Genomic DNA, 26,228 nt, shown 5'->3' with positions numbered 1-26,228 from the left:
AGGAGCTGCTCTGGCATAAATGGAAAACCAAAAACATAGAGCATCTTACAATCTCTGGAAAGGATACTAGTACAAAGTCATACAATAAGTGGCCCCTATGTGCTCAGCCCAAACACTGCTGCTTACATCTGTACAATACACTAATTATCCAGCTTTTTCTCACTGCTCCCTTATTATTCTGTTTCCCTGCATAACCAAAAACCCCCTGAAATCCAGCATGGATGTATTTTTGTCTTTACAATAATGCAATAAAGCAGTTTAAAGAAAAACACGGATGCTTGGATGTGTTTTGTGGATACACTCTACGTTTATGAGGGCAGAACAATTATGGGACTGAGTCTGTGTGATCAATCATACTGCTTAAAAATGTCAATACATTCTTGTCAAAAATGCCAATAAAACATTCTTCTGTAACTTCACCATAGCTAAAGGCAACCACTATTAAATTATGAAAAAATAAATACACACAATTTCTCATAATATACTCCTGGCACTTCATTACCCTCAAGATTTACAAATATTAAATAATTTTCCAGCAACATATTTCCTGTTCTGTATTCCTTAATATTATTCAATATACAGATTAAGACAGCAGGATAACATAGTCATAGGTTTAAATTTACATTCCAGCTGTGTATATGGTCACAGATATGCATAATTGGTTTACAATTCTCTTGTATCAGTTTGGAAGAACCTGTATAAAAATGCTTCCCAATTAAGTACTATGCACATCTAAGCCTCTGAAAACTTTGCTGCCATCTTAACCCTCTGATCATTTCTGACTTCACCTTTACTTTCTGTACACCTTTGCATCTGTTACACTAAATGCCATCATCAAATGTTTTGATTGCTTCATCAGTCACCTGTAGCACTGCTATGTCTCGGTATGGTATTCGCATCTGTTTAGAGAGGCCCAAGCACACACTCCAGTGCCACCGCACACCTCCTCAAACGCTGAAGCTGCGATACTGGAAGCTGGTCTTACCCAAGGGAGCTGCTTGACACAGAGTAGAAAAGGACACAGGAAAGCACATGACCACAAAAGCAATTGAAACAAGACATGCTGACAGAGAAGACAGCTGTCAATTACTCCCTCGGTACTAAGGGTTGAACACTTTTGGAAGCCCTCTTACTATGTGCTGTACCTAACTATTTCAGGTACAAAATACCTGCTAAAATCTTGCTTTACAAGCAGCTTTATCTAGTTAATCTTTGATGCTGTTTGGAGAAGGCGAACAGGAGGAGCACACAGCTTCCACAGGCAAACCTTGCACGACTGAGGCATTTCAGCCTACTTCCCCTGGCCGCCTCTCAGTCAAGCCTTGTGTTCACACATATCCCCACAGCACAGCTGCAGCTGCTGACAACTTCCACTTCCAGGCTAATGCTCATACTTGTCCTCAGGGCTAAAACAATTTTGTATGTTATTAACAGCAGCAGCATGTTTGCTTACAGAGCTACTATGAGCTACACTGTGTCCTGATACATTCATCTGTAAATATTAAATCATCTCTTAGTATCAGTCTAAGTATCTTCAAAAAGCAGCACCTGGGAACTAATACGAACCCTGGCTGTTCTTATAAAGTATGTGCTGCTTGCATTATTGAAAACCAGAGAGTAACAAAATTCAGTAATATAGAAAGCTTTATTTAAGCATAGAAGGAATCTGTATCAATAGTAGCACTCCATATCTCTGACAAAATTTTAAATCAAGCACCACACAAAAGATACTTGATATCTTTGTGCTTCAAGGAAAGATTAATATAAATACATGTAAAGCTCTGCATAATTCACTACTTTTGTCTTTGAAGATAGATGCCAAAGCATGCAAAACATTCAATAACTTATTTGCCTCTGAGGTAATTAATACCTATTTATTTACAGAAATACATCTGTAAGTAACTTATTACTTAAGTCAGCTTCTTTGTGGGTTTTTTTTTTTTTGGGGGGGGGGGGGAAGGGGAGTAAATTACATTTCCTTGTCTACTCCTGGATCACTTGTCTTGTTGTTTTATTATTTTGCAGTGTTCACAGATGTTCAATATCTTAAAACCCACTAAGAGAGTTGAAGCCTGCACTGAAACTCCAATTGAAACAACCTTTTGTAAAGACAAAGAGAGTATTTATACTCAGAAAAGAGTGTGTGTGGTAAGGTAGGATGATGACTCACTAGCAATAGCCAAAAGCAAACACAGCACTGTTTCCATCTCCTTTTTCAACAGATCCAAGTTTAATCTGAAGCTGGGACAACAACAAATCTGATGACCGCTTGCCTTCATCTTGAGACTAAACTTGCTCTTGCAAATCAATTTGTAATGAACATGTATGCACATAAAACATGTCTGAACTCCAAACAGCTTAGTGAACAAAACCAAATTTGTGTGTGGAAATAGAGGAAGACCGAGCCACAGAGTCTATCTAACCGAAGACGGAGCCACAGAGTCTATCTAACCGAAGACCACCTCTCCCCCAGGACAGAATAGCACTTCATGGTGACACGTTCGCTTGCAGACAAACCCAGAGTGACTATACTAACACAGTCCCTTCTTTTACAGTACCTAGGCATCGGCAGCTGATGTAAAACTGTCAGTCCTTCAGTTTTCACTTCAGTTAGCACAGAGATGCATGAGTGATAAAATATTCACCAATGTATCTAGCCTTTTTCTTAAAGCGGGGAGTATATAAATAAGCCCTTTCTGAGTCAGAATAATTACTTCACATCTTACTCCCGTTTCCAGTATTTTAAACGCGGTGTGTTCTCAATGTAGAAACCCACAAAGAATACACCGTCATGTTTGTTTTGGGTTGCAAAAGTTTTGTTCTAACAAGTTTCAGGTTAATCTACTCTTTGGCATGTTCAATACAGACCTGGGTGGTGGGAGTCAGCAATCCCCGAAGAGATGAGCATATTAAGGCAAGAACCTCCCCTAGTGAACAGTGACTGCAGAGAAATGCCCCCCCCCGCCCCCCCCCCCCCCCCCCCAAGCTGAAAATACAGGATGTTCTGAATTAACTTTGAAATATTTCATACAGTTGAAGACATGTGTCCTTTGAAATCTGTTGTCACCAATGATCACAAAGTTCTGAAAAAAAGCACTAGATTTGATGTATAGCACAACAATCAGTCTTCACGTTTCCCCATGCCCAGCTGACCTGCCTGTAACCGGAGGCTGAGTCACAATGAACAAAACAGATTGCAGTCCAAATGCAGAAGATCAGCTTCTCCTCATTGAAAGCCTCATTGAACCAAACCTTGTGTGACCAAAGTCATTCATTGATATAAGAGCTTTTCTAGATTTTGAGATCCATCAGGCAACAGAATATAAGAAACAAAATATTTAGACTACCAGAATACTGTCTTGGCTGTCCATTGTCTTGCGTTATTTTCCTTGCGAATTCATAATCTTTAAGACATCTGTTATCTCAATCTGGCAAAGAAAAGAATCTCAAGGAGGAGGCAGGCAAATGAATCATTTATCATCTGCCCTCTCTCCTCCTGACTGCTTCTCTGTTAATTTCACATGATACAGGAACAGTTTATTTATAAAAGGCACCATTGATATCTTCTAATTTTGAACACACATTAACTGATTGTTTTCTTCTATTCATGCCACCTGCCCCAGTTTCCAGGGCCGTATTTACCTCTTAGTTGCCTTGCCCATATTCAGACTTCTCATTGTTTTAATCTTTGGTCTACACACATACATCATTTGTTTTAAATGATTACGGTGTGATGAAAGTGAGAAATAAAGGACTGACAGCATGATCACCCTAAGAAATTTTATATAGGCAGGCAACTGAAAATGAAATTGCTCCAGCGCCATCCAGCATGGGAGCTATGTGGTGTTAAAAGAAATACATATAAGCCTCCAAAAGCTTCTCTGTTTAAAGCTGCCAGTTAAAGGATGCAGTGCATTACTGGGACCTGTTGGCCACATGATGGTTAGCCAAGCCATCTATGCTAGAGATGCTGCTCTAATAGGAGAGCACTGGCAAGGCAGGCAGACATACCTGAGCAGTGCTTGGCTTCTTTGACCTTCCAGTCTTTCAGCATCGGCTAATGGGCTCTATGGCCAACATTTACTTGCATTTACTTTTTCAGCTGCGCTCTCACCCTATCCACAATACATCCCCCTCAGCCTTTCTTGATACCCTCTTATGCTGTCCACATTTACCTTTTTATTCCACGTACAATCACACTTTATAGAACACTCCCGTGCAGAAAGTCTTTGTAAGTATAGATTAGTAAGCTTGGATTTTAAGAAACCAGCCTGAGACATGGCGTGGCTTCATTCTCGTGCCTTGAGCATTCAAGACTACAAGCCTCTGTCTGTACAGCATCTTGCTATTTGGCCAACAGCCAGAAAAGCAGGAAAGGAAGGTTTCACCAGACTAGGACTGGACCAGGATCTCTAGTTGTTAATGGAATATAGTTAATGTTTGGTTGGTTGGGGTTTTTTTGTTTGTTTATTTTTTTTAGTGGGTGGGTGGTCAAACACTGGTGAAGGTTGCCCACAGATGTTGTGGAGTCTTCATCCTTAGAGATACTCAAAGCCCAACCAGGCATGAGCCTGGGCAACTGGCTCCAGGTGACCCTGCTTGAGCAGGGGGTTGACCTAGACCATCTCCAGAGGTGCCTTCCAACCTCAGCTACGCTGTCACTCTTTTTAAGGCTACCCTTTAAACCCCCTATGCCCCATGATTCTGTATTATTTCTCTGTTACTAGTCTTGTCTACAGCTTGATTGCTAAAATCCAACCAAGCTGCTCTGAGGCACTCTCCTTCCTGTGAGTCAGCCTCTGACAGGCAAAGATGCTGAGAGCAAAGTATATTATTGCAACTAGGTGTGAGCTGTCAGCAAACCCGCAGAATCTTGATTTCATATACTTGATGCCTTTGCTTGCTTACAAACCTCATGTGAGTACAACCCATCCTCCCGCTCACCAGACTGAACCAAACTCCCTTAGGATCTTATCTACAGTAAACACCACTTGGGATTAGACAGCAAATACTAGAACTGCAGACTATGAAGATTGTCATTTCACTAGGGAGCTGCAGACAGCCTCTCTAGCACTTCTCAGTCCTGTCTTGCTTCTTAACTGGTAGGACTTTCACCTAGGTAACTGAAATACAAGGGGAAATGCAGCCTTCAACTTATACCAAAAATACTCCAGAGCTACTCATTGCTTATTTTTCTTCTTAACCTCAAAGAGAAATCAGGAAGATAAACTTGCACATTTCTGCTCCTCTTTGTATTTTGACAAAGTTGGCATAAGGTGAGTGAAAAAAAGAAGTGTGTGCTTAGCAGTATGAGAAACTTTTATGTATATCTGCATATTATTAAATTATTTAATCTTTGTATGAGGAACAGGGCATCCAAAAGTCTCTAAAAAGTTCTTTCATAAGCAGCAGAATTAATGAAGCTTGGAAAACCATGGATTTTCAGCCAGTGCCTTCTAATCACTTCAAACTCTACTTGCCCTCAACACCCCTTGCCCCAGCTTCTACTTGTATTCAATACCTGCATGGCTGAGAAAGTGATAGTAGATGCTGGGACGTGCCAGCACACCTATGTGACTTGGCCACTGGCTGCTGCCTCTCAAAATGGAGGGTTTCATTCAGTTCGTAGCACTAATGGGTGTCATATTCCTCTATTCAGCTTTCAGTGTAAAAGAACTATTACATTCCTATAAATGCATTAAAGACCTCTACTCTTCTGTCAACAGTAGCTGATACCAATTTTACACTTTAAATAAATTTTCAGAAAATGACATCAGAGCCTTCACATTCTGAAATTAGTTTTATGATAGGTTTCCTACAGGATCTGAAAAAGGAAACTTTCAAGAAGATATATGGCATCTATGAAGAATCTCTTTATGACAGATTTGTCTTTTTCTCTCCAAGGACTCAGTTAAATTTTTATTTCAAAAATTAAAATAAAAAAATAAATTTGAAAAATTTTGAATTTTTCATTTTTTCTTTAAATTTAATTGAATTTTATTTCTATCACATTACATTTGGGGGTTTAAGAACCAGACGAGTATGGGAGAAAATAAAACCCTCACATTTTTCTGTATTGTGTGCAAATCAGTATTCTGCTTTCTCTGATTTATTTAAAAATAAAATTCTTCAGTGTAGCAGTAGTTTATTTACATTAGGTCCAGTATTTATACTGAAAAGCTTAAGTGGAAATCTAATGTAATCTTTAATACCTTACATAATGAGGTAGCTAGTAAAGAGTTGTCTCCTTTCCACTGGGGACTGCAAAGGCTAGAATGTGTCCACTCCCACATTAAATACCCTTTTGTTCTAAAGATGCTGTAGATGGCATTATGTTTCTAAATAAACTTCAAATAACCACTTGAGCAGTGTGCCACTCTTGCATTAAGCAATGAATTTCACAATGCAAATGGTGGGGAAGCCCCAGAACACAGCAAAGGCAGATAGCTCAGGCAAACTTATGCACAGGATTTTAATTACTCTGCCTCCTTCCAATGGTCAGTTCATGCCTCTAGTCTCAGATTTTTGGCACAGAACTTCCTAAAACCTGACCGCAGAACACATGCTTGTTGGGTTTTGTGTCTTTATACTAAAAGCTTGTCTGCCTTCTGATATCTGTAATTCTGTCTTCTCTATGTGCTGTGGTAACTTCCCATATAAAATTGAGAACAGTGATTAACAAATGAAACATTCTTTAACAAATGAAACATTCTTTCTCCTAATGAAGAGATCTATTGCCAACTATTTAACGATCTTCATTGTATCTTCTGCTTTTTGCTAGTTTTCAGTGGGTTTTAAAAGACACTGAAAGATTTCTCTACAGAAATAACCCAGTCTTACTATATTCTACCCAATGCCAACTTCTAAGCTGTACATAACTTCCCATCAAAAACCTCCGTTGCTTTGCTTACTCGAAGTCCCTCACCCAGTAGCTACCCCAGATTCCCCCCCGATATATCTGGGCATGTCATACTTGGGTGACTCCTCACCTCAGTAATCTTTCGCTCTGCCTCTAGGGTCACAACCATTTCCACTTCTGACAACATGCTGAGGAGTGATGACTTCATGTTAGTTCTGATCTGTGCAAGGATGAAACTTCCTGCCAAATTAACCAGTTCCTGGAATCCAGTTGCACAGCTCTCCTAACTCTATCCAAAGATGGAACTGCACCCAAGATCCCCTACTGAACCTGCCACCAAACCTTTTCTTAACGCTTACTTTTTTCCCCCACAGCAGCATTCACACAAACTACTATCTCAATGTTTAAGCACTAGGCCACCTCCACAAACTTTCACCAGGTCACTGCCTAAGATTCCTTAATGTCATGTTAATCAACATGTTAGAGCTCTCCATGTTGAACTGAGCAATTTCTTCTGGTTTACTGTCCCTTTCTTTTTTTGTTCTGTTTTCCTTAAACAAGAGTTTTCCAGACTTCTCATGTCAGGCAAGGCAAGCAGGCTGGTTACGTGCCTTGCCATCTGGGTAGCCTTTTTCATAGCATCTGTACACCCATCACTACCTGTCTGATCACCCTCTCCTGAATCATACAGTCTATTAAAAAACTATTGTATCAGCTGTTATGCTGATGCATTTGTGCAATAACATTAATTTATTTGTAAAAATATTATTTGTGAAAATAAAAGTAATAAAAAAGTCCTCAAAATGCATATTGTGCATTTGAAAGCACTTTATCAGGTTTACTATTTTCCTGGCACTACCAATTCCCATTTTTTTAGTGGGTTTTTCATAGGAGAGTATCAATTTGTATAGAAATAAAAATGTAAGTTGAGGACTACTCAGGCTGACAGAGCAGTTGAGGTACACATTAAAAGAAACTCCCTCACCTTAAAATAAATAGATCAAAAAAATCTGTCTGGGTTTAAAGTTTGTAATGTCTCAACATATTTTTTTTTCTTTAGTTTTGCTGGCATAAACACTATCTTTTCCTAAAAATAGCTGTCAAGTTCCCCTTTTTTCCATTACACTTACTACATGAATGAGATGTTACTTCCTCAAAGTTAAAAGCTGTGACTAAATAGGTCTCTGGCTCAAGTGAGCTGTGTCTGTAATGAATTCCATCTCCAAAACAGTTCTGTGGTTACAAGATGAAGAGTGGGGATGGGAGAAGCGTTCTGTATAAGAAGGATTTTATATACAACTGCAATTCTGATTTTTTGGGACACTGACCAAAGCACATACCTCCCCAACCCAAGAGAAAAGCGAAGAGCAACACTGACCATTCAAACTGACACGGCAGCATGCCTGTGTTCTTTAGCAGTTGATTTAATCGAATGACCATGAACTATCTTTGAAAAAGCTTGACAAAGCATCGCTCTCTCACAGCACTTTTAGAATGGTTTTCATCTGCAATCAAAGAAAAGGCAGCACTGCTGCTCCCTCTGCTTCTCCCAGCTCCTGCAACACTCCCAGCTGTCCTGTCAGACCAAGTGCTTATGCAGCAGCGTGAGGAGGCAGACAGTGAACTGACCTGCTGTTAAAAACAACCCCAGCATTTTTCTTGCTAGTTTCGTGTTAACCTCCATCACTCTCCTTGTCTGGCCCACCAAGCAGCCAAACATCTGTACCAGAACATGGGAAGAACAAAAACAGGAAAGATGGCTCTTTTTTTGGTGGCAGTGCTAACTTAACATCTCTCTGAAACTACAGCCTCAGGCTAACCTTTCAACATTTATTACTTCTATTTTCCAGTACTCTATTTGTTCAATAGCTGCCAGGCATGTGAGTGAATCTTTTGGTTTTCATAAGGTCAGTGGACCTTTTTTTAATTTAAATAATTTCCTGGACACTTCCCGACCTCTTATGAATTCCCAGAAGTAATCATGACCCATGTAATTTAGGATAACACTATGCTGAGTCAGTAGTCTAACAGAGAATTCCTAGGCCTGAAAAAATACCAAGTCTTATGACTGTAGTTGCAAAATGAAGCAATAATGGCTGACATTGCATCTTGCAGCTTTTGCAGAGCTAGACACCAGACTATACAGACTGGGGACATCTGGAATCTGGCAAGAGTCTGACAGAAGTCTACACAAGGTACACGTGGTACTAAATGAAGCAGGGAAATACAGTAATACAGCATTTAAAGTTATTTAAAATGAATGGAATATCTGGTGCTAATGACTGGAGCTTGTTTGAGGGTACTTTCATTGGTTATTTTACCACTGAAATATCCCAAATGAAGGTATCACAGAGAATGATAGCCAACAGGAAAATACATGACCTAGTGTAAAAAAGGCTGTTTAAATGTACATGATGGCTTAAATTCAAGCTAGTGGACAGCTGGGATGCTACTGTACCCTTTTTGATCACTAAACACAGCATTATCCCTGTCATCTGCTGTAGCGCACTACTCGAGAAATCTGAGCAAAGAATACTGTGCCAGGCCGAGCACTGTACACAAAGCTGATGAAATCCGGTCCCTATAGAAAACAGGATCAGAAACAGATTCCAGAGTAGCCAGGTATTTCTGTGGGGAAGCAGGTGTACCTGGACTGTCACGGGTGGCCTGGGGTGCTTGCAGGAGCCAGTGCTCTCTGGAATAATCTGTGCAGGAGAGTAGCAGATGTATGAAGATGCAGCCACAGAAGATGCTATAGTAACAGCTAAAACCATGAGGGGCTTCACTGGGCCGATGCAGCCCTGCCAGAGGATCATGCTAGTGGCACTACAACCCCACTGACTTCAGCGCTCATTCCCAGCTAATTTGGGCATCTGCAGGGAGCTGCTTCTCACCATGAGGACCTCTGCCCAGCCTCTGCTTCACTTTCTAAATACAGTCAGTGCTGAAGTTAGGAAATAACAGCTCTTGCTGTGTGACAGATAATAATAATCTTTCATATCACAATCTTGCGCTTGGGGCCAAGAATCAGCAATCAGCCACTTGTCAGCACTTCCATGTTTCACTCCCTTGTCAAGCACAACCACCTTACCAATCAGCTTGGAAAATAACCATCATCAGCAACATGCTCTGAATTTTTAAACAGGATGATATTACAAATTAATACCAAGCAAGAAACAGGCACAAACATGTATTTATAATTAAAAAGAGAATGCAGAAAGATATAGAATAGGAACTACTGCAAACTACTGGGGCATCTTAACTATGAAATCATACTAGAAAGCAGTGAGGTAACCATAAAAAAAAAAATAAGGTAAACAGTACAATACATCAGAACGCACCACTAATAACAGCACAACTTTCCATGTTGTGAGCACCTTGATAATAGTGGAGTGAAATTCTGAAATAAGATAAAACATGCATGAAGTATTAAATGAAAAAGATTCAGGAAGCTTCATGCCCGTGGAAACATGAAATATACCTTTGCAGGCATAGTATCTTGTTACTCGAGTCACTGCACCTACATAATATATGAATGTGCAAACTGAAAGCCTACATAGCTAATAATCCCATCCTACTCAGAATAATCCAAGCCATGCATTATCAACACTGTCTGATACCTTCATGTGTTTTTCAAATCTAGTTATAGCGCAGCAAACTTCCCTAACTTCAGGAGCATTTAACCAGATGAATCAAAGTATTTCAGACCATGTATAAAAATAATTAAAACAAATGCAGTGACGTTCATTCCAGGCATGTTATTTTATCACAAGAAAGTTTTTACAGCCTGAATAAATACCTGGAAGTAAAATATTTCATAGATTCTATCACATCATAAAACAGCACACACAATGTGCCTTACAGGCAATATTTTCATATAGTTTCTTGTCACTTGCAGCCAACAGCAAAGTTTTGCTTAAAGCACTCTACGTGTTGCATACATGCACACGAGGAAGGGAGTAGGGCAAGAGAACAGGTGAAATACACCTGTGCAAAGCACATTGAGAGTTAATTCCCCCCCACTGACACATACTCCTAAGGAAACCCCAGACTGGCTGCTGGTTCTCAGAGATCCCTCCCACCACATACTTCTAAGCAGAACTCTTTGCTCCGCTCTCCTAAACCACCAAGGCAGTGGCAATGCTTCCTACCAGAAGCCATGGTTCATTTTTACTGTGTACATTCTTGCCACTGTCTGCAGAAGTTATCCCAACCTGGGTTTATAAATACCATTCTGTCAGAAGAGGAAGCTCTCGAATAACAACTGTAGTTTCCTTCTGGTCCAAGTAGGCAGAAGTCAAAAAGTTTCCTGCACTGAAGTGATTCAACAGCAGCAGAACAGGTCACTCTATTCCAATGCAGACAGCACAAGTATGGAGCTGTTTTTAAAAAATACACTTGTAGGAAAAAAGTACAAAGACATTACGCTTTCACATACCTCTGAAAATCTGCTTTACAGAGGGGTGTTTACTGGGTTAAGAACAATTTCTCAGACCAATCATTTGTACAAATTATTTAGGTCTTCGATTCATGTCACATGACACTGCAACTTGAAGGAGACCCAAGGCCCTGCTTCTCACCTACAATCCCAGAAATCATTCAAAGGTTTTTATGGTTGCCACAGAGCCATAATTTCCCATTGCCTCAGTACGCTGATTAGCGTCCACAGCACCGCTGGCTCTTATCACTGTCTACAGGTGATAGGGGAAAGATGTCAACAGCCACACAGGCCTGATTCCAGTCCAGCAGGGAAGGCTAACACCACCAGTTCCCTGTACCTGTGAAAGCAACACAGCACCATCCCAGCTACCATTCAAGCAAGCAAAGGCAAAGCAGCACTGAAGTGGGGATCTGCCTGTCAGCATGCAAGCACACTTAAATGGGTGTATTTAACTCAGCAGTTACAAATTCATCCGGATTAATTCCAGGGATGACAAGACAAGCATTCTTGACCCATTTTAAAGTTTTAGAGCTTATGGGAAAGACACTAACTTGCACACTAAAAGTGTATTCTCTTGGCCCCAAACCTGCATTCCAGATAGGGTTATGTTTTATGTTCCACAGCAGTACCCCGACGTTGCTCCTTTGCTTTCATTGTCTCTAACACAGAATAGGACTCCTTCCTACCACAGCTGCCAGATACGAAGTGTAGATACCCCAGGCTAGGTACAGTGACCCCAAGGCTCAGTTTGAGGTGAGCCACCCTGCTCATCTTCTGCCATCCCTTAATCAAAGAAAGCTGTGAGAGGGGACAGAGGAGAAAGCTGGTCCACTGATTTTCAAATCAAGTTAACCATGTTGTTCTTCAAAATCCCATGCCACCTAGATGAAAGGCTAAAAGAGACAGACACAGCTACAGTCAGGAGGCAGAAGGCCAGGGACAGACCTCGGAGGCAGCTTGGCCTTGCTAAGTGCCAACTGACATCCTGCAGCAGTGAGGAGGGAACTGCTGGCAGCACGGAGACATTTCTCTGCAGAACCTGGTGGAAAAGCAGTCTCTTTTCTGATGGGGAAATTGTTGAAGAGGGAGTTTCAGACTCATTGTTGTTGTTGCTTTTAACAAGTACGGCTCTCTAGCATTTAGTATTGTTTTATTGGTTTTGCCTTGTGTTAAAGGAGATTTCAGTGTAACTGCTAATAGGAAAACATTTTGCACCCGAGTTTGACAACACAGTTGCTCTTGACTAGTACCTTTTGGACAATTATCATATCCTGTGATAAAAATGAACCAGCAAATTCTTGTACAACTGTTAGAAGATATATCGGACTTAATTTCATGCTTCAGACACATAAAACATATTGCAAAGCTTTTAGAAAGGAAAAAAATCCTGTAATTGATTAAATAAAAATTCCTAAGTGCTCACAAAAGAGTAGATGTAATTCTGTCTATTCCTTCAAGTGCAGAATTTTTTAGGTATCTGCATAAATTACTTGTAAAAAGATTTTCTTCTCCTTGTTCTTTCAACTGTCCCTGTAGTCCTATTCCACCACTTCATCTGTTCCCTCTCTCTCTTCCTTAAAAATTCACGTCTCTCTCCTTTCCCATCCAGACAAATATAATTCTGGATCTACCTTTAAAATAAACAGCCAATGAACCTAACTTGCATCCTTATTTGCCTCCGTAACTACCCTCTGTTTCATCTGTAAGCTGCTCAGATTGCCAACCGGTGACTTCTCATCCACTTCTCTTCAGACTCTATATGAAAAGGTCATCTTCTGCCTCTTCTCTGTCCTGGGTGTCAGCATCCAACAGTGCCTGTTAAATTTTAAACCCAACACTGTCACAAATTTCTCCATGCTACCCTCCTAGTTTCCAGAAGCAGATTTAAATCTTTCATTAAAACAAGTGTCCTTTGTCTGCAAAAAACCTGAATACATTTAGCCTGCTAGCAATCATCCAAATAATGCATCTGCCCTTGTATTCTTCTCATTTTTTATTCATCTATTACCTTATTTCATACATATATATACACGCACACAGGTGTATATATAGTTGGCTCCTTGATGCAGTGGCTGTATTTTTGTTCAGTGTTTTTACAGAATGGTCCGTAAATGGGATTCCTAGAACTAAACACATGACACACAAGAAGACGGCCATCTAGGCAAACAGATGAAGATGCCCAGAGGTTAAACTTCACTTGGAATGACAATTTACACCAAGAGGGATTTCTACAACCGATTTCTACAGGCTGCTCCTGCACTGAGCCTCATGGTATTCACCAGGATCCCATACCAGTGGTTGGATCCAACTATGCAGAATTGCAGAAGCTACATCAGGGCTCAGCATTTGTGCATTTTGCAGTGTACCAGTAAGGTGTAATTGGAAAGAAAGGGCAGGCACTTAGGATAAAAAGAGGATGGGAGAACTGCCCAGTAAATGACAGGAAAAGAAATGATCTCACTGGAATAAGCTATTGGAATCTGGAGAGATAATGAAACCTTAACTGAAACCCAGGACAGCAAATGACCATAATATAGAAAAAAGATTTTAAATATATTAAATCATTATTTAAACAGAACTTGTAAACAAGATCTGCTTGAAAAGAATGAGTGAGCACCCATTCCACTGTTGCCAAGATAATAACATCGAGATCCTTCTTCCAGACATTTATCATGTCAATGGTCAACAGACTAGTGTCAAATTTAGATCAACTGTAACACCTATCCGTATTCCTGTTCTACAGATTAAGCCTCTCTTTAGGCAGATTTCACAGTATAGTTGCAACTACAAAAGAAACCCCAAAAGAAGTAAACTCATCATGCCATGAGACAGATAACGCAATAATTTTAAATTGCAGTGTTTGATGATTTCCCTTACTATATAAATGTATTTATGTAAAAGGACATTGACTATAAAAGTATGGCCCCATGATGCAAGAAAGCATGTTCACGCATTAGACAACTACCCCTCACCTGAACACATCTTATTCACCAGCTCTGAAATTGGCTATATTCCATGCACATTAAGTGTCCCCTCACTTTCACTACTGAGAACTGTTTTTCATCAGAAGAAAAGAATCATGAAAATAAATGATAGCAAGAACCATAATTTTTCCATGTACCCTCTACAGGTTACATAGATAAAACAATATACTGTTTTGAATAATCAAAGGGGAACCTTACCAAGTAGAGAACTTTCCTCTAGCATGGGATAAAGTCATCCACAACTGCCTCCAGAAAAATTTCTTAAAACACTACAGACCACAGACACCACACACACATCCCAAGTTTCTTCCTGGCTGCTACCCCACATGTCCAGCACTGACAGGTGTCTTTTCCTGCCTCTCTGAACTGAAAACAATGCCTTTCAGTGCAGTGTAGCTTACCTGAGGGTAAAAATTACACAGGTAGTTATTTTCAAGAACAGTACTTTTAAAGGAAATGTGTATTATCTGAGACACTATTTATGCATATGCAGATATGGTGTTTAAACTCAGAGAATAAATATTTTGCTGAATTCGAGTTTCCTGTGCCATTAATTTTTTATGTCTCATTTTGGGTTTGTGTCATATGTTGCATGCATATTTTAACCTTAATAGGCCGATAAGTATGTTCTTATGCATATTTGTGTAAACTGCATACTGATTATACACCAATTAGCTGATCTTAAAAATGAAAAGGATTTTTTTTTTCATGCTAGCTCTAATTGCTCTGAAGTTGGCAGTACTTGCAAGGGAACACCAAAGCCTGTCTGTGGAGAAGGCCTGGATGTATAAACAGCAGAAAGATATTCCAACCAAAAGACAGATCAATGTCTTCAAACTCCCCGTGTTTGAAAGGAAAACCAAAGCTGAGCGTACTGAGGGTCAGACACCATCAAACACATCACTGGGACATGACAAAGGCAGTCGTTTGCACTAGGTTTAGTAATAAAAGATTTTATGAAGAAATTTTGAGGTTTGCCTCTCTGTAGAACAGTATGACCAGAATCATAGCTTACACACACACTACTTAATATAAAACTCAGTCGTCACCAACTTGTCTTTTTAATAAATGGGTGTCTTTTTGTATCCAAATAATCATTAAACTATTGAACATAATTATGAGGCATCTTTCTTGTGAAATACTTTTCCCATTTGTCTAATTTACAAAAATAGACTTAAATCTCAGTTTTCCATACAATAGATTTGTTATTTATTCAGAACATAAACCTATCATATCACCAAACCTACTTACAAAACTCTCCCTTTTAGGATAGGATGCAAATTCTCTTTATTATTTAAATGTAGGGTGGAAGATAAAATAATTCTCAAGAGAACTAGAAAAAACATTTCTTTGCTTTCAGTATTTGGCTCTGATTAAGAACTTGTAACACATGATGAGCTGTTCCAGATTTGCTGGCTTGAGCAACCTCAGTGCAGACTGCATTTACAGTTTATATAAAACAAATACATCTGGCAAGGCTATATATCTTTTCCTCAAATATGTTTACTTGTTACAAATGCTGTTAGTTTACTTAGAAAATACAGCCTATCAACTCCAGTTTTGCAATTTGGCCTATGTAAGTGGGGTCCTATTCCCAGATACACAAAATAGCATAAGGAGTGGTATATTTAAAAATAGAATACGCAAAAATCAGAACAAAACTATCCTAAAATTAGCCATAGCCATTTCACAGTTAAGCTTAATGCATGCCAGTTTCCATTGTGTCCCTTTATACCTGAATGAAGATTGTACTGAATTTATGACAGATCTGAAACAGTTGCACAACGTTGGATCTGTTTTTAGATTTTGGAAGTTAATTTAGAAAAAATGAAATTTCACCATGATGGAAAACCATTTAAGAAAAAAAAAAAATATCTTTCAGTGTTTTCCTGTTCCAAGAGCTGAGTGTAATTTTCTTACATTATTAAATAATAGGAACAAAAGCAATAGTTTTGATTTTTGCTTTTTTCAAACAATCTGAATATGTTTTCAGGGAAGAAAAGGCTTTCCCAACCTGTTGTTACCAGGCTGCAACAATGCAAATTCTAAATAAAAAAAAAAAATCTTTTTTTTTTTCTAAGTCAGCTTTACAGAATCATGGAATGGTCAGGTTTGGAAGGGATCTCTGGAGATCACCTAATCCATCCCCCCTGCTAAAGCAGGTTCACCCAGAGCAGGTTGCACAGAATGTCTCCAGAAAAGGAGACTCCACAGCCTCTCTGGGCAGCCTGTTCTAGTGCTGTGTCACCCTCAAGGTAAAGAAGTTTTAGCACAATAGTTCTATATGCCAACCAAAAATTCTGGATCAGCAAAAAGGATACACTAAAAGACCCACACCAGGCAAGGAAAGGACCTTCTTGGCATATGAAATGTAGGAAGAAGTGAAAGAATGATCCCTCTCAGATTCTGGCAAAGGATATGCAAGCCAACCACAGCTGACCTTCAAACAGCTTCAGACAGGTTGTTCAGTGCCACAGCCTTTTTCCCTAGACAGGGGCTGATAATGCTGCATGTGAAGCACCCATCAAATCTAGGCTAGAGCAGCCTGGGAACCAGCCCTGGGAACTCTCAGGGAAAGCACACAGACTTTATGTTTCCCTAACCCCATCTCTACACTCGAGCAAATGGTCCTTTTTGGAGCCTTTCAGGGGTGAAGCATGAACTCACTGTAACACTATATTAAAATGCTCAGTTTCATAGATGTTAACTGCCATCACTACCTGCTATAACAGATCTCAACATCTTTACAAGGCAGGTATAAACCCAGGTTTTGCCAATAGGCAGCCTGAGGCAGAGGCAGATGAAATACCTGGAAGCTATGAATAAATAAGGATGTGCCACTGCAATAAATCAGGAAAAAACCCAAACCTCTACCTATCTGAAAAATCAATACAAATTAAGAAACCTGCTCCTGGTAATTTGGCCAACAGAGTTTAAGTGGTTTAGCAAAAGTTATATAGCAACTCTGTGGCAGGCTTTGAAAATAAACCCATTGTTTCCTAGGTGTAGCTGGCCCTAACTTCTAGATCATACTTACAACCTTGTAAATAGAGGAAATAGCTACAAATACTAACTTTCAAAAATACATCATGGCCAAATGTAACAGAGTTTCCTAAATTATGTCCACCATAACAGCAATTTCTACTGTTTGTTTCCGTTAAGTCACTAATATTTATGGTCAGCCAGAAACATTAAAGGATGAAAAATGTTCTGGTTTTACTGCCCCCAGCAAAAAGCAGACAAAATCAAATCCTTCCATCTTCTCTTGATCTTTATAATGAAAAACTGAACAATTCATGCATGGTGACCTACAACTAATTAATTCCACAGTCAGTTGCCACCCTTAATATGTAATGGAAGTACTAACCCAGGTAGGCTACTACTAGTGGCCTTACACCAACTTTAAATTGTTCCTGGATTACTACTTTGGATTGTAGATGTAATGTCCATTACTTATTCAATGAAATAAGCCTTTACAAGAGGCGTTTACATATACACTGATTTTATTAGAAGAACCCCTGATTTCAATACAGTGCTTAGAAATATTTGGCATGAACGAACAAGATATAAAGCTGGATCCTGAACATCTTTTGTTCAGAAATCCATTTTTTTCTTCTTAGATACTTAGATATTTCTCACAAATAATTCAGCTATTTTCCTTGAATAGCACTGTTGGACACTCATCAATATTCCTCAAGGGAAAAATCTCTACAGGCCAGAAGGCCAAGTGGCCAAGATTCTTCTGCTTAAAACGTAAATGCCTGCTGAAGTGCTGCCACTTGAATTAGGCCAACCAAGTTAAGTAGTAAAACTATGCAACATAACACCACAGCAGCAGAAAAGCACTTATCACCATCTTGGTAACAGAAACACAATACCAGCACAGAATACTTCACTCCCATGTCACTGGATCTGCTGTGAAGTTCAAGCAGCAAAATTACATTGAGTAAGCAAATAAATAATACTGCCTACTGTTTGAACTGCTGAACAGTAGCTGAAGACCTTTAGATGCATCCCTCTCTTCTTCACTTCCTAACAACAAGGGAGGGGGCGCAAAGCAAAAAACAAAAGTACCCTCTTTCCATGTCAGGTCACATTCTGTGATCAGTAAACAGACTGAGGTAGAGTTTAATAAAAATCACAGCACAAGAACACCTGAAGAAAAAAATCCCTGTGGCATTTAGGGCTCCTTCAGTGAAATGCTGCAACATTTTCTACAAGGAGATTTGTCACACAGATCTTAGAAGACTCTTTATTACTGAAATTCCTGCTTAGCTGTCCTCACTTAAGCAAGGCCGCTGTGGCACCATGCTCAAAAAAATCCCAGAAAAAAAGGGGGGAACCCCTCTTGGCCTTGTTATGCTTGTTATTCTCAGCTGTACTGCTAGACTATGGCATGCTGCAACTGCTTGCTCTGCAGCAATGGAAACAGCTGTGGAGAAGCAGCCAAAATGAAAAATTTACTAACCCTGACACTATGTAGAGGTAGCCATGAGAAGTGCAATCCCCACCAATGAAATCCAATGCGATAACATCCTAACATGAAATCTGCTGTTTCCAAACCTAACCCCTTCCTCAAGCTACAGATCTTCATGTCAGCCTTTGCTTCTCTCCTTTCAATGCATATGAAGTTTTGTATTCTCCAGCTACAAGCAGAAAGAGAACTTCTTTATCTCCTCAAACCTTTAAAGCTTCTGAGCCAGAGGGAAGAAAGAGGAGGAGAAAGCCTGCACTCTTAAGTACCGTATTTGGAGGGTTATCCCCTTGTGACTGAACTGAAGCTCTGCATCTGCCACAGCTATTAGCCTTCTCCAAATAGCAGCTGAAGCAATATGGAACAGACTTGGTCCCTAGATAATTTCCCAGCTACTCATACAGTTCTGTACACCAGCCACGAAAAAGAATAATTCTTGGTAATTTAATTCTGCTGTTGCTTGAAAAACCTATGACCCAAAGCAGAAATGTTGGACATGTCTCCAGATTCAAGATGACATCAAAACTCAAAAGACAAAGCTTCCAGAGATTTATTTCCAATTTTCTCTCAGAGGACATCAATCCTTGCAAAAAAGATGATTACTCGCCCTCATATCTTAAAGGTAGCCATATATTTTGCAGAAATTATTAAATCTTCCCCACTTGCAGTTGCAAACCTTAGGTTTAAAACCTCTAGTTAAACTGCAGCTCAGATACAGCATTTGCTGGTAATATGGAAAAGAAAATTTCCATATGCATAGTCCTAACAGTATAGAAGACATGCCAAAATGGAAATTACATTACAGCAATGATTAATGACACCAGATTATTCTGTACAAAACAGCAAGCAAGAAACTGTCCAGTGAATTTCCCAGGCAAAAATACAGCCCATCTCTTGCACGTAGCCAATTGTCCTCCCAGAAACAAACAGGCACACAAACATAACCTAAAAAAAAATCCAGCTTCTATATCGCAATTTTTTTGGTTTGTTCTGATATTTCTGAGAGCAGGACTGGGAGCTAGGGAAAGAGACAGAAGATCTGGAGGCTTTCATTTTAGCAACTCAGAACCCTACACAGGAATGAATCTGCATTGGGAATCAAGCCAGACATGAAGCACACACATTCCAGTCTGAAACAGAAGAACACTTCTCAGGAAATTAATGTGTTAAGTTCTATGAGTTTTTTGTTTCTTTGTTTGTTTGGTTGGTTGGTTGGTTGGTTGGGGTTTTTTTAAGTTCTCTGTCAGTAACCAGTCTCTGTCCCACATAGAACATGAATATGTGGATGTGGACAGACATCACTGTGCAAAAACCTCCCATACATGGCAAGCTGTCAGTTCCTTACTTTAATAAGCTTCAGTAATCTCCTCACACAGCTTCCCTTAATTAAGTGTATCTAGGAAGGATTTTTTTAATAAGAAAGAGATGTCTGTGCAAATTAATGTGGAAATATTAGATGTAATACATGCATCCATACACCAGTCTAAAGGACAATGAGATTTTTTAATTATTTTTAAATTATTCTCGCTATGCCTTTACAGTTAAATACACTAGCTTTATTTCTAGAAACAAGGAAGGTTTACATTTTGTTCTTTTAAAGGTCTGGATTTAATCTGCATTTAAGCTTCCATATACTATACCTTTTTTGTTGGTTCTAATAATTGTCTCAGACAACAGTAAAGGGCTTCCATTGGAAACTTCATTTATAGGCTTCTCTGGTGGTTTGTTGGCAGTATTTTCTTTCTTCATGTCCTTCTTTATTTCCTGCAGAAGAAAAGGCAGGTGGAAAGGGAGAAGAAACAGAAAAAAACAGTTGAAAAAAGGCATTACAGAATATTCTGAGTCTCAAGCTCCCATCATTTCTTAAAACTTCTATGTATACACCCTTGCCTATTCTAATGCTACCTCAAAGACTCTCTGTGAGTTGAAATGCTACAAAATGAAGTAATTTTAGCTAACTCTTCCAACAGATACTATTTTTTTCTTTTTAAAAAGAGGTTAATACCTTACTTATGTGTGAAAACTGTAGGACAGCTTTGCAAATCTCTTACGAAAGATCACCAAAGCTGAAAGGGGGCGGCGGGGTGGACTTCTCAGTTTATCCATCAATTAGCTGCACATTTGATGCACAGGGCAGAACTGGGTACAGTGCTCCTGATGTAAAGACAGCTAAGCCTGCTTCCCCTCCATTGAGAAGCCCACAGAAACAATAAACATAGCAAGAAGAAAAATATTAACTAGGAAAATATGACAAATGTTACCATAATTGGCAGAAGCATATATAGAGCCTGCTGTCAGAGCCGTTACTAACACTAACACATTTTGCAGTTGACTACCTTTTAAGGTGATCGACTTCTTTGGCAGCACACAGAGAAAATATATATGGTGGAGGTTCATGAAAGTAAACCCACAGAAAAAAGCTTCCAAAGACTTCATAGTTAGTGCTTGAGTAGACGCACAATACCTCTTTATTGCCTTCTTAGGCAGATTTTAAAGACCTAACTGCTTTGTTGTCTGTATCTCCTTTGCCAAAGCATCCCAAATATCACAGCCTTTCATATATCTTATCTTGAAACACCACTGAGGTAGACAAGTAGCATTACATCCGCTTTATAGACAGGTAACTGACACACTAAAGAGGTTAAACTGTTTGCTTATAGCCATATACAAAAACACAAGGAAAAAAATAAGTTAAGTTTTGGCTCCAAGCTTCGTTCAAGGTCAGGATCACAGTAGCCACTTGGGCTGGAGGGACCTACTAAGCAGGAGGTCTCTACTCCAATCTCTGGCTCAAAGTAGGGCCATCTCTGGGGTCAGACCAAGCTGTTCAAGGCTGTTTTCCCAGCTGTGTCTTAAAAACCTCCAAAGACAGAGGCTGCAACCTGCTCCACTGCTTGACTGCCCTTATAGTGACAAAAAATTTTCCTTATACCCAGCCTGAAACTTTCTTTTCAAGTCCCATCTGCTCTCTCCTGTCCTCCCCACCAGGCAGCACTGTGAAGAGCCTGGCTCTGTCTTCTGGATAACCTCCTTGTATGTATTAGAAGGTCCCTCCCCTCAAAGCCATTTCTTCTCCAGGCTGAACAAGCCCACCTCCCTCAGCATCTCCTCACGGGGCACGTGCTCCAGCTCCCATAGTCACAGAACTCGCTCCCGTTCATCAATGCCTTTCTTTAACACAAAATCCACATCCCGTCTACAAAATGGGATGCTGTATTCCAGATGTGGACTAACAAGTGCCACGTAACGAAAGATTACCACTTCCCCCAGTCTGCAGGCTATTAATGCAGCCCAGGATGCTGTTGACTCTGTTTGACTCCAGGGTACAAGACTGGCTCATGTTTCGCTTTCTGCCCACCAGGACCCAGAGGTTCTTTTCAGCAGAGTTGCTCCCAAACCCATCAGGCCCCAGCCTGTACGTCTGCCAGTAATTCCTCATTCCCAGGGACAGAACTGGTATCTGCCCTTGCTGGATTTCATAAGGTTCCTGTCTGGGTCCCTCTGAACTGCAGCCCTGCAAGCACATCAGCTGCTCCCACAGTTTGGTGTCATCTGCAAATTTGATGAGATCTTCTACACTGAGTAGGCATCAGGGACAGGTGATGGCTTTGGACAAATTCTTCCCCTCCCTCCTCACTTTGAACTCTCACACCTTCACTGCCCTTTTCTATATCCCAATGCAGTAGCCATGTACCACACACAGGAAATACTTCAGATCTTATTTAGCCTTCCAGCATCTCAGACATGAGCACTAAATCATAGCAAGCAAATTTCTATTTGAAGTTTCTGAACCAGTTATATGAGAGGAACATCAAGCAAAACAAGAATTTCCAAGTCACTCTCTATAAGTTGCACTTTAAACATGAATTTTGTAATTGTTTTTTTAACATTTTACTTCCCTAGTCCAACCGCTATTTCAAAGCTGAACTATTACCTACACAACATTAATACAGTCTTCTGTAGCTGCACAAGGCATTTACTGTGTATCAGTATTCCATTAGCAGAGATAAGAGTTTTATAAACTGCTGCCCACCAAGGGTACAATAAATCTTTTATCTAGTGCCATCACACAGGTAAAGTAGTACCTAAAATTAACTCATCACAGTAACCATCACAATTGAATTAATGAATGTGAATGAACATGTACACAAAAGGTGAATGCGTGTATGATAGATGCTGCTGTTGTTAGAAGAAACACTGCACAGCTCCTGTATAGAAAGGAACCAACCACATGATAATTCAAAACCACTGCATGTATTTAGAAGAAATTCTTATATCACTTTCTTAAAAAATGGACCGGACTAATACATGTATTGTTCCACAAGCTTTTTTTCACAGCCTTAAAAATTAAAATAGGTAATAAATGAGTCTACCCAAAGCCTCTTGTATTGAAGCTTTAAATTTATTTTGCAGCTAGGTGACAAACTCAGTGTATTAAAAAATTATCTACAGTTTAAACTGAATTTGACTGAGTCAAGCAGCACTCTCATGTGAACAGGACCACAAGATAAGAGCCTACAGAAGACCCCATATTGCCAGAACTTGCTTCCTTTGTGTCATTAGGGTGTTATTTTCTATTCTTTATGTCAAAATTTAATTAAATTCTCAACTCACAGATTTTGAGACAATGGTATGATTTTTTTTAATTTTTAAAATCCTATTTGCAACTTCAAAAGTGACAGAGAAAAACTGCTATAACAGAAAGTGCAGCTGTACCCTCAAGCCTCAGACAAATGACACTGCTGCCTTTGCTGCTGCTGACAGCTTTTTTGAGGAAGGCTTGTTTGACTCCTGAAAAAAAAACAAACAGGAATACAGCAAGCCAACTACCAAACACTGGCATTTGTTTGTAGGGTGGGAAGTCTTACACTTCCTTTCTTGTCTGCTATTCACAGAAAAAAGAAAGACAGACATAGCCACATGTCCACTAAGCCAAAATTCATACAGAAGGTACAGCACCTTGCAGTCACCAAAATAGCCCAACGATTGCCTTTCTAGTACCGATTTGGGCTACTTTTCATCACTGTTTCCTTTGATGCTCATGAAAAGGGTCATAATTTTTCATATCTATTGCCCACAGTAACATGGCAGGTGATCAACCACAGCAGCATGAAATTACAGATCCAGGAAGGAACCAAAAGGAAAAGTGGTGAATTCTCTAAATAGTGAAACAGAAATCAAGCAAAAGCCAATCCGGCCCTACTAAGCCAAAATCTTATCAGAAACCTACTTATACTTAGCAATACCCCATGGGACGCCCCTATCTAAGCAGCTTAGCACACATTCTGCAGTACCGAAGTTATGCCAGCTTTAAGCCACTTACGCAACTTTTCAATTCCTGGTCTTAGTCTACAGCAGAAGACTTTAAAACATACAAACAAAACCAAACAAAAGCCTCACACCTTAAACAGCCTCACTGCTGCAGCCAGCAGCGAACATTAGTGCCCATATTACATCTTCTGCCCTCAGTCCTCTCTCCAGTACGGTGTTTCTGCATCAGCACTGTCTTCTATACTGCTTACCCTTGGGGACCTTAGGATTTCAAGATTTTGCTTCAGCTGTGGCCCAAACAGAGCCAGAAAACTGGCCCTATGACTGTCTGTCTCACTGCTAACACACCTCCCAATCCATGTTACCTAGCCCTCTCCCATGCCATGCCTGGGCATGGCTCAGCGAATAATCCAGCACACAGACTGTTCCCAACAGGCAACGTGGAAAAAGCAAGCTCACAGAGGGAAGACAGGACAGAGGATTTTGCCATGAGGGCTGAGCAATGCTTCAAAATCAGGACAAAGAAAGGGACCTTAGTTCTGTTAAATTCAGGAATATTGACATAGCCCTTTATATCTATCCCCACTTGTACCTGCTGTAAAAAATAGGTTATTACTCTAAAGAACTACATCATCTTACTGAAAACTGCATTTCCACCTCAAAAACAGAGTGAAAAAAACCCCAAACAACTCTGGCCACATAGGTATACCAAGCCAGCTCACTTTATTTCACCACAAAAAAATCACAGAATCACAGAATGGTCAGCGTCAGAAGGGACCTCTGGAGATCATCTAGCCCAATCCCCTGCTAAAGCAGTTTCTCCTAGAGCAGCTTGCATGACATTGAACATGACTACCTTGCGTATTTGGTAAATGATGCAACTACAATGGCCCTAAAAGCTTGATATTCCATCAGTAATGGTTAAAGAAATCTTTCTACATAACCCACTCATTCTAGATTTGCATGAGGCGGAAGCCTGCGATATGAGGAAGGAGAAGGCAAATGAGCTTCCAAACCCATGTGTACCAAAGGTGGCTTATGGGACCCTTCCCAAGTGTGTGACAAAATCCATTTCTGGTTTTGGTTTCAAGCTGAAGTTCGCAGATACTATTTTCTGTTAAAGAAGAAATTCCATGTACACAAGGAAGTAGAAAGCAAACTTTCACTTAGGACAGAAGTCCCCAATCTACCATGAGTAGTTCAAGAACAGCTGAATTTAAATGCTAAAGGAGGATGAACAGAAACTAAGGATCCAATTGTGAGCTCAGGAACTGTTGTTTCTTGAAGCTTGTGTGTGAAAAGAGAGGAGAAACAAGAAAGATAAGAGACTTTACTACATTATACTGCTCTAAAATACTGGAAAACATCAACCTAGAATTAGCTGTCTGCCCAGCAAGGACTTCAGTGTACATCCGGACTAGGATTCATGCACTTTTTTTTCTGGTGGTATTTTGACTACAGCAAATATACTCACACCCTGATCAGACACAACCACCACTCACTCAAGTCTGCTCTTGAGTAGGACAAGGGGGACTGGAGAGGAAACGCAGGACATCTGTGGCATGCCGAGTCTCCTCAAAAGGACACGGTGTGAGCACCTTCACTAGAAATCCCTGTGGTGACACTAGTCAGACCAGACTCAGCGACCTAGAAAGCCCTTTCCAGAACCAGAATTCACAAGACAAATGTCCATGGAGTGCCCCACACACAGCCTCAGGAGAAGGGCCTCAAAGGAATCCCCAGTGCAGCACTTGGATATTCACCCCACCACCCCTCTGACACTCAGATGTTTCTGCAGAATGAGGTGCCGTCTCGCTTACACAGCCACCTGCAAAGAGGTAAGCTTTCACAGTGCTAACCGCTTCAAAAATATCTCTGAACTTCATCTTTGGTACTATTTGATACTTGGCTGTGGGGCAGTGCCCGGTATAAATTTCATGGGTCAAAATGCTGCATTTTTTCCTAGCCCACACAAAGATAATTGCACGTTATTAGCATTTTCAAGGGGCTATGCCTTGGGAACCCAGCCCTTAAGTAAATAACCTCACATTTCAACCACTAAATCTAAACCAGGCCCTCTTGATGCCACAAACTTTTAGACAGTTTCCACCTCCGGTGTATGTGGGTTTCAGAGTGATTGCTATATGATAAGCAGTTCTTACTGGGAAGAGGCATCCTCGATCTGAGAAATTCTGAAAA

The 26,228-nt window shown here is 40.1% G+C and overlaps 1 protein-coding gene across 5 annotated transcripts in view; it reads right to left on the bottom strand.

Moving 5' to 3' along the window:
• Nucleotides 1-26,228, bottom strand: part of SH3KBP1 (SH3 domain containing kinase binding protein 1) — a 231,575-nt gene that overhangs the window by 130,961 nt on the left and 74,386 nt on the right. For all 5 annotated transcript variants that reach the window (XM_056327158.1, XM_056327159.1, XM_056327160.1 and 2 more), the window contains one exon: nt 20,399-20,522. In XM_056327158.1, the coding sequence (XP_056183133.1) occupies nt 20,399-20,522 (124 nt within the window). The remainder of the gene's footprint in view (nt 1-20,398; nt 20,523-26,228) is intronic.

This window comes from Falco biarmicus, chromosome 2 (assembly GCF_023638135.1).
Source record: "Falco biarmicus isolate bFalBia1 chromosome 2, bFalBia1.pri, whole genome shotgun sequence".
Lineage (NCBI taxonomy): Eukaryota > Metazoa > Chordata > Aves > Falconiformes > Falconidae > Falco > Falco biarmicus.
This window is presented reverse-complemented; position numbering and strand designations above follow the sequence as displayed.